The 9,470-nt window shown below is 41.8% G+C and overlaps 2 protein-coding genes across 2 annotated transcripts; one reads left to right on the forward strand and one right to left on the reverse strand.

Annotated features, from left to right (window-relative positions):
* Positions 1-761: 761 nt before the first annotated feature.
* Positions 762-1,414, forward strand: LOC124467929 (histone H2AX). Its single transcript, XM_047020451.1, has one exon. The coding sequence runs from the start codon at positions 830-832 to the stop codon at positions 1,256-1,258; it is 429 nt and encodes a 142-aa protein (XP_046876407.1). The 5' UTR covers positions 762-829; the 3' UTR covers positions 1,259-1,414.
* Positions 1,415-1,873: 459 nt separating this feature from the next.
* Positions 1,874-7,664, reverse strand: LOC124467927 (porphobilinogen deaminase-like). The gene is given in 16 exon segments (XM_047020448.1): positions 1,874-2,405; positions 2,496-2,582; positions 2,684-2,697; positions 2,700-2,736; positions 2,919-3,038; positions 3,390-3,428; positions 3,525-3,638; positions 3,740-3,815; positions 3,982-4,059; positions 4,280-4,357; positions 4,665-4,720; positions 4,827-4,876; positions 5,826-5,898; positions 6,383-6,433; positions 7,052-7,129; positions 7,448-7,664. Coding segments are annotated over 15 exon segments (1,092 nt in total). The 5' UTR covers positions 7,103-7,129; positions 7,448-7,664; the 3' UTR covers positions 1,874-2,237.
* Positions 7,665-9,470: the final 1,806 nt, after the last annotated feature.

Genomic DNA, 9,470 nt, shown 5'->3' on the forward strand with positions numbered 1-9,470 from the left:
ATTATTTTTTAAACTCACTGTAGCTTGCTATACTTTGTAGTTTTTTGGGGTACAGACTACAAGGATCCCACCTCCGACGTTGTATTCATTTACAGTGACAGATAGTCATTAACAAATGCAATAGCTTGTGATGACCCATTCATTTCCAGCTCTGAATAATGTTAAATGGGAAAAGAAAGAAGACAAAATGAAACGGGGGACTAGAATGTGAAGGGGTGAGGTGGGGGAAGGTGAAGGGCTGATAACAACTCTTGGGACTGGAAGCAACATTTGGGAGAAACAGTTGGTCTCCTCCTCCCGGATGCGCAATCCACTAACCATGTTTCAGCCAAGTTTTAAGAATCGTGCAACGTTTAGATTTTATTGAAACTACTACTACCACAACCACATTCGTGATGATGACAAGACTTTTCTGTTTTTCATGTTATTACAGAACCAAAACAGCATGGTCGGGAAGTGTGGACCTCTTGCGGATAGTAGAGAATCGGCACGTTTACAAATTCAAAATAAATAACTAATAATTTACAACAGCATCCCCATTTAAAATGTTGTCACTAATGCCAATATGAGAAGTTGATTTTATACTGTTTAAGTGGAAAGTATTTTAGATTACATTAATTGATAAAATATCTGTCAGACGACAACCAATAAGTAATGAGTTGTGTCGACATAAAGTTCACAAGCCAATCATAGCACACTTCCTGCTCCAATAACCAATAACAATCGAAGGCGGGACCAAAGTAGTGCGTTTATATTCTTCCGTAACCGCGTAACTACTTATTCATTACTTGATCGGCTTTGAAGAAGCGGTGGTGCTAAACTGTACAAAATGTCTGGAAGAGGAAAAACTGGAGGAAAGGCCCGTGCCAAGGCGAAGACTCGTAGTTCCCGCGCAGGACTGCAGTTCCCTGTGGGCAGAGTCCATCGTCTGCTGCGGAAGGGAAACTACGCCGAAAGGGTTGGTGCTGGTGCTCCTGTTTACCTAGCTGCTGTGCTTGAATACCTCACTGCTGAGATCCTCGAGCTGGCTGGCAACGCTGCCCGAGACAACAAGAAGACTCGTATCATCCCTCGCCATTTGCAGCTCGCCGTTCGCAACGACGAAGAATTGAACAAATTGCTTGGCGGGGTTACCATTGCCCAGGGAGGCGTCTTGCCCAACATCCAGGCTGTTCTGCTGCCGAAGAAAACCGGACAGGCTGCACCAAGTACTGGCAAGGCGGGAAAGAAGGCCTCCTCTCAGTCTCAAGAATACTAGCAAGCTAACTAGTTAGCTAGTAACTAGTTAGCTGCAAGACGGACTAAACTCTCGAATTCGACATGCCCCCTCACTGGTTTTGCTAGATTCAAGCTTTCATCTGTTCCTTTTTAAGCGCATGTTTTTTTTGGTTGCAATAAATGCGGTTTTATACAACTCACGGAGTGGCTCTGCAAAATTTTTCACTGTCGTTGTGGTATTGTAGGTAACTAGTTGAGTAAAATGTCCTTAACCCTGTTAGACCCCTTGTAAAACTACAACGTCACCTTTAGATCTTGCATTGCTCTTTTTTTTTTTTTTTTTAAAGACCAAATGTATCCAATAGCATTGCAAGACAATAGGACCCATTGGTTATGTAAATGTAGTCGTTCCAAAAAAAGTTATTTGCAATTGTGATTTTGAGAGCTAAAGGTGATGTTGAGATTAAGTCGGGTTTTACAGGGTTAATTTGTGTGATATTAGTGAACTCAAGTAGGCTTCCGATATCAGGGCCACAAACTCCATGCAGGTGAATTGCTAAAATCAGTTGATTTGAACATGTGTTCCAAAAGTGCACTCATGCCAGTAGGAAATCCGACAAAATGTTTGGTCTATTTCAATATCACTTAAAAATTACAAAATCGTTAACCTTTTTGAATATGGAATGAAAGATTTTAATTGTATTAAAACAAACGTTCACAACAGAAAATCCTTAAATCAAATATACCGTTCGTGATAGTCACTGATTTGTTACATTTAGGTATTCTGGCTAAATTTAGGACTCATTACGGCTGTCCCAAGTGATAAACGGACAACATTGCTCAGTAATGGTAAAAAGTAGGCACCCATTCATTTAATTTCCCACATCCCCATGAGTTACACAAATATGGTCATGCAAATTTATGCTTTGATCAAATTACCCCTAAAATATAATCTGCCCATATATAGAGTAAACATTGGTGACTGCTTGCACAGTGTTTTGAAGTAATAATCAATTGCTTCAACGGACAACATTGAGCAGCCGAGCAGTAGTCGAAATGCCCATGGCTCCTTTGCTGAGCAGGCGAGTAGCCAGATCAACTCCCAGCTTCTCTGCTGCATCCTGGGAAGACTGTGGCATGTTGCGGGCTGTTATCCCAACATGCTGGGTGTCCGCTGGCTTTTTACCCTGAAATACAGAGGTGTCATGTAAAGACCCATGTATCATACCACCAAAAGAATACAGTGTTTAGGGCAGTCAGTTAGAGAAGCCTCTGACCTGTTTGCCAGTATCCACACTGGTCTGCATGTCCTCCTTCAAGCTTTCTGCGCCATCAAAGCTAAACACTGCCGCAGTCATGAAGAGCTGAAATGGGGGGAAACCATTAGGCCAAAGACACATCGTCTCCATTCCCATTTTGCTAAACGTGTCTGTCAGACTGGTAAAATGACAGTCAAGTTTCTTACCATTAAATCCTTTATTCTGTGTGAACAGCAACTGGTAGGCTGCAACTTTTCTCCTGAGGGCACAAAATAGACGGATCAAGAATGATCCCTGGCAGGCAGGACTGAGACAACCAGAATTGTTAACCTCTGTAGCATTTCTGTAAACGGCTGGATTTCACAGTCCTTTTCAACTGTTGCAGCTGCCAGCTGGTGGTCACCTGGCTATGGCTATAGACAAGTAGAAATGTTAACTTGCCAGGTGTTTGAGGAAGGCACGCTCTGCAATGCAGCGGAGCACTGTATCTGGGTGGTGCAGGGTGGAAACCATCTCCAGGATGTCACTATCCTGCGCACGCACCTTTACTGCCAGGGCCCCCTGGGTGACATACAACAACAGAGCCTCAGAGTTCAAATGGAGCAGGAAAATATGCATTGTTAGATTGTCAAATATTTTTCGGGATTAAAATAGGTTTCAGATTTCTATCTTTTCAAATTGATATTCCACATGCACATGCATGGCTGCGTGCTTACACACAATCATGCCACATTCAGTAACGGTTGTAACTGTTGCCAAACCAGGTGTTTCCTTTTGACGTGCCAGTAGTGGAACAACACCAATGTTTACATATGTAGATACGTATGTATGTCATAAAACAAATATTGCACATAAGTCTTCCTCAAAGACACCCCAAATTTGAATTTGGTCATTTCAACAAGATGTACCCACCTGGCCAACAGCATACATACAGTCTTCAGGTCCCAGAATCTGAAGAGAAAGATAACAGTCAAACCTTTCCTTTTTAGGGGCAGCAATATAACTTATGATAAGCATGTAATATGCACCCTGCTGGCTAGACTGTACCTGACTGATTCGTCCTTCCCGGCCTGTCCTCTTCAGGCCTGCTACTGCTTGGACGATGGCAGCGTACTCTTCCTTGTCATCGAGATTCTTAAGATGAATGTCGAGTTCACCTTGCTATTGTCGAAAAGTTAAGAAACAATATCAACATATGTATACATTTTGTGACTTACAGTTTATACACATTGAAAAACACAGTAGTTATGTGTTGGGCATACAATTTGCTTAAACTCCAGGTGGGGAAACCTCTTCTTCAGTTGGGCTGCCCGGCGCACAGAGCTTGTCCCAATCACACTGTCAAAAGAGACGACGTAATAAGAGCGGCTTGGTCTCTACTCTTCTCTGTCATACACTGAATATATATTGCCTTGAAAAACTTTAGGGCCAAGGAGGTTGTATGCCCAAAACAGTATATTGCAAGACAGCCGTTCCTTTAATCTCCTCTTACTGGCATTCCTACCTGTCACTTGGCAAGGTGTCCAGAGTGAGTCCAGCATTCTTTGGATGAAGCACCACTGCATCAAGGGGGTTTTCACGTCTGGGGAAACACAGAACAACATGTCAAAGAGGGTTCTGACCACAGAATGACTTAACTTCACAACGCATGGTGTTTCATTAAACAACATGACCACTACTATTAGTAATTGGACAGTCATTCATAGGGGGAATGTTAGACATTTCACCGGAATTACTGCTTCGTTTTGCAGCCTTGGCAGCAGTGTTTTAAACATTGTGGATGATGTAAGGTGTACACTCACTGAAGCACAGCTCCAATAGTAGACCCTGGTGGCAGAGTAGTTGGAAGATCTTTCAAAGAGTGCACTACAATGTATACCCTGAAGGAGAGACAGCCCAAACATGATTAGATTACTGTGAAAAATTACAGTGAACTAACCCTTGATTTGTACATTAGCCTCTCTGGCGTAACCATGTCATACACTTGTCAAAGTCCGCCAAGAACAATTTCAAGACCAAGACCATAATGCAATTCATTGTTTTGTCAATAGGAGTTATTTAACAGACTTGTTACAGGCCAATATGTTCAAAGAAGGGAGTGATATCTGCTGTTTCATGTCCTGTGAAGCGCAGTGGCTCCTTGAGGATTAACATGTCAAATATAGTGATACTGTATTTAGAACATACTCATTCTTCTCCAAAGCATTCTCCAGTTCTTTAGTAAAAAGAACTTTCACGTCAATCTGAAACACCAAAGCACAATAATTAGATAATCTTGTAATCAGTCAAGCCTGTCTACTGAAATAAATCAAGTCAAGTCTCAAAATGCTTTTCTTAACTTCAGCTAACCTTTGGTAAAGCAGGGTCCTGGATTATGGCACCAATTGTGGATAGGGCAACTGCAGAGAAAATAACCAAGTTAGCAACGAATACTGCAAACACAGCCGTGGGCTCATCAGTTCCATTTGACTAGATTTGTCTAATATTGCCTAAAGACACTGAACTCTCTGTGAGTGCAGTTATGTTGTGTGACGTCACGAGAGGCTGGGTCCTGGAGGGGTGCTACATTCCCCGGAGGTGGCTGCAGCCCTGAGCAGCTGTGGCTCCCTCTGCTGGGGGAGTCGGGAGCTCCATCCCTCCCTCATAGCGGGGCGTTCCCGCGCACCTGGGACTGATCAGACGCTGATGACCAGAGGGGTTTTGTTTAAGAGGGAGAGCCACAGTTAGGTCGTGTGTGGGGTTTGGAGAGGAGGAGGATTTCTGCGCCAAGAAGAGGCGCCGTGTACGTTTTTTGAAATCCTATGTGAGTTTGGGAGTTCTTTTGTTAATTCTGAAGATCTTTAATCAACTCCTTGTTTTTGTTTGACCCCGGTGTCTTCGCACTACTTTGAGCTGTCCCGCCAAGGGCTGTGTAGCTTCTCGTGGCGTCACAGTAGTTAAACCCATCCACTTCCGAACCAGGGGCGAATATAGGTTCCCACTTTTAGAGGGGCTAAGCCCCTAGATAAAACCTATTTTTTTTCCTGTAAACATTTTTTTAAATATGCTCTTAAATAGCGTCTTCTAGTGGGTTTTAGGAAGAGAAATGAACACATTTAGATTTTAAAATATGAAAATAAAATGTATATAATTTATATATATTTTTTAATTATAATAATTTTTTGGGGGGGCTACTGAAACTTTTAGGGGGGCTCCAACCCCATTTTCCTATCTGTTCCTTTTTGTTAGGGGATTGAAAGGCAGATGGAGAGAGGAGAGAAACACAGAGAGACAGAAAGCAGCCAAGAGAGGAGGATGAGAGTAAGTGTGTGATAGTGTTATTGTGTATGCATCTAAACCTTTTCTCACCTATTTCCAGATGGACATCTGGATACAGAGTCTTGAGTTTTTCAGCCACATAGTTTGTCTGGATGCGGGCCAGCTGTAATATAAACATTTCAGACCCCGATTAGTCGTTGTGAGATTGTTGCTGCCTCATATCCTATGAGTGTACGAAGACCCACCTTTTTCAAAATGTATCTTTATCTTTCCAACAGAGAGATAAAGATACCAAAATGCCATTATTTCCCAAATCAATATTAATGGTATTGGATTACAAAGATCCAAACTTGTATAAACAAATGGATGGTGTGCATTGTACTATCTGAATGGATGCGAATCGATCAATGAATCAACATGGAATGAATGAATGAGGTTATAATTAAAATAGGTCAGTAAGTAAATCAAGAGAGGAAATGACATGTAGTCATTTAGCAGACGCTCTTATCCAGAGCGACTTGCAGTATGTACTGGGGCATTCCCCCTGAGGCAAGTAGGGTGGCCGGGAATTGAACCAGCAACCTTCTGGTTAAAGGCCCGATACCTTTCCTGCTCAGCCATCTGACCCCAATAAAATCTGGTATTACCTGGCTCTGTCTGGTCCCAATTCTGATGACTCGGCTCACTTCAACTCCATCCTGTTAAGAGAATAAAAGTATTTTTTTTTATAAACTTCTCCAGTTTGTACTATTTTAAGCCACTGATTAACTCCACACTAAAGCAAACACTTTCAACTCACTCGAATCACTTATATGGTCCTTCCTCCATGATACAGAAACTGAATGATGGATCAATGTGCTGGGATATAAGCAACTACAATGATGGCTCACTGGGGTGTATGTGGAGATAACTGCAGCAAGAGGAAGCCCCTACTCTGAATCGCTCTTGTGTTCTGGGCCTCCACCTTTTTCTCCTGATAGCTTTGATAAATCAAGAATGGCAATTCATTGTGTCTGTCGGTGTATGTGTGTGTGTGTGTATGTGTGTGTATGTGTGTGTGTGTGTGACAGCAAGACAGAGAAGGGGGGTTGAGAAAGAGCAGTCTAATTGATACATGATTTTAAACAGTAGTCACTTTTAGCTCTTTAATTGCTCTTTTTTGTTGTTGTTGACATGTATCCAATAGCATTGCAAGGCAAGACAATATGAAAAAATATCTTAGGCTACTTGCAAATGTGTTTTTTTGGGAACTAAAGGTGATGTTGTAATTTTAAACCGGGTCTTACAGAGTTAGTGGGCCTCGGGAGGTGACTTACCTTGTGTGTCTGTCCCCCCTTCTTCACCACTTTCCTGTTCACGCTGTCCATGTTGCTGTCCTTTTTTCTAGATTCAAACTATATGTTCTACAGTAGTCAGTTAGGGTTATTCAGCACATTTCTGATACTTGCATATTCAGTTTACAAAGAATTATTGGTGTTAAATATTTCATTTGACTCATTTGAGAGAACCTCAACAGTGGTAATCCGGAAGATTTTACATTTCGTTTAGAGATTTGTTAGATGGACCCACCCAGTAATAAAATTGGACCCGCAAGCAATAAGTTCCTAAAACCCTTTAGAATACAATGGGAAGTTTAAAAACGCAGTCCCACCCACAAAAAAATAAGAAAATTAAGTCTCTGCAAAAAGTGCTGACCCTTATATTTTACATACCCTCTTGGTTGTTCACTTCAAGACGAATGGAAGTCCGGTTGCGTTCAAGTTCCTCCCAAGACTGAGAATGATTTCACTCTGACGGTTGTACGATGGCACGATCAATATATACGCTTCTAAATCCAGCCAACACCCCTCATCAATGTATCCAATTAATCAAGTTAATGCAAGTCCTTGCTTTGGGTGACAGGCGCCTAAGGTGACAAGAAGAGGGGGCCGCAGTTTGACTGATGTTGCGCAAAAAGAATGTACAGTATTAAGTAAAGTACAGGCCCTGCACATCTGGTGCCCTAGGCGAAATGTATGAACAGAACAATTGAGTTATCAAAGTTGTCGAGTTCACCTTGCTATTGTCGAAAAGTTAAGAAACAATATCAACATATGTATATATTTTGTGACTTACAATTATACACATTGAAAAACACAGTAGTTATGTGTTAGAAACCCCCCGCCCCCCCCCGCCCGAGGAGCTCAAATCGTACTGCCGCCCCCCCCGCCCCCCCTGTGCCGCCCCCCCAAACGCAACACAGAGATATCACGTGGCGCGGTTGGCCCCCTCTGCTGGTACTGCGGGAGAGTTCATTAATGGATTCAACTGGGAAAATTCCGCCCCCCTCTTAATGCCACCCTAGGCGGCTGCCTAAGTCGCCTGTAGGAAGGACCGGTCCTGTGTGCCATCTACCTGCATTTAATTAAAATTAACGTGATCAACTGACAGAACCAGCTGAACCAGATGGTTCCCTGGTTTATCTCCCTCCCACCTGACACATATACGCTTCTAAATCCAGCCCACACTCCTCATCAATGTATCCAATTAATCAAGTTAATGCAAGTCCTTGCTTTGGGTGACAGGCGCCTAAGGTGACAAGAAGAGGGGGCCGCAGTTTGACTGATGTTGCGCAAAAAGAATGTACAGTATTCAGTAGGACAAAGGTGTGTTCGTTTGAAATTCGTGTGACACTGCCAATGCGTGGGAGTTTGTTAATTTTCAGAGAAACTTCTCATCTGTGTTGAAATCAGTATTCCACCACAGACCACACACCTGTTTAATAACAATGAACAAGGTAAATGACAAAGTGATGAGAACGTTTTCCACTGTGAAGGAATTATAACTTTACTGCTAATCAATGCTGTTATGCCAATCACTACCTCAAGTATATACAATGTGTAATGCTTTATACTAAAACATATATCCAATTGTGATCAATTGATTTATTAAAGAACAGATGGGATCATGGAGCAGGAAGTTTCTGTGTAAGTAAGATTGTGCTGAAATGTATCTGTGTAGTTAGATTGTGCTGAACATTTATCTGTATAGTAAGATCATGCTAAAATGTAACAATTATCTGTGGGCAAGAATGCAGAGGTCAAGCAAACTGACTTGGGAGGCAAGTTCATGACTCTCAGGGACTGGTGTAACCCTCTTATTGCGTTAAAAAAGTGTTTACACCTTTGGTGTTTGGGGTCAAATTTGACCCGTTTTTGAATACATCTACAAGCACAGAATTAAAGTAAAAAATATAATCCAATGAAGTGTTTTATATGCCAAGTAACATATTAGCCATCCATACCCATAGTTATATATATATATTACTTTGAATTTTTAAAGTAAACTACCTTAGATTATATTGAATTTACAATGTGCACATTTTATGTACAAAAAGGCACCATTTATGTATATTATTTTGTTATAATGTATGGAACAGGAAAATGATTTATAAGACCAGGAGAAGAGGGTAACGATAATGTCATGCCAAAAACAGTGGCCTCATTGTTTGATTTGTATACCCCAGGATGTACACCAGGTAAGCATTGAAAGGGCATGTAGCAATGTGGCAATCTCCCTCTGACTATTCACAAACACTAGTCTTCCCTCCATGTTGGTCATGTCAATAAGGATCTTTCTATAGGCTGTGAAATATCCTTTGCTCATGTTGACAACTGCAGTTCAGCTGAAACACAAATTAGATTTCAGCATTAATTGATGAGTATCCGTGCGGCCTTATCGGCCTTGGGCCAATAG

This window comes from Hypomesus transpacificus, chromosome 5 (genome assembly GCF_021917145.1).
Source record: "Hypomesus transpacificus isolate Combined female chromosome 5, fHypTra1, whole genome shotgun sequence".
NCBI classification, from domain to species: domain Eukaryota; kingdom Metazoa; phylum Chordata; class Actinopteri; order Osmeriformes; family Osmeridae; genus Hypomesus; species Hypomesus transpacificus.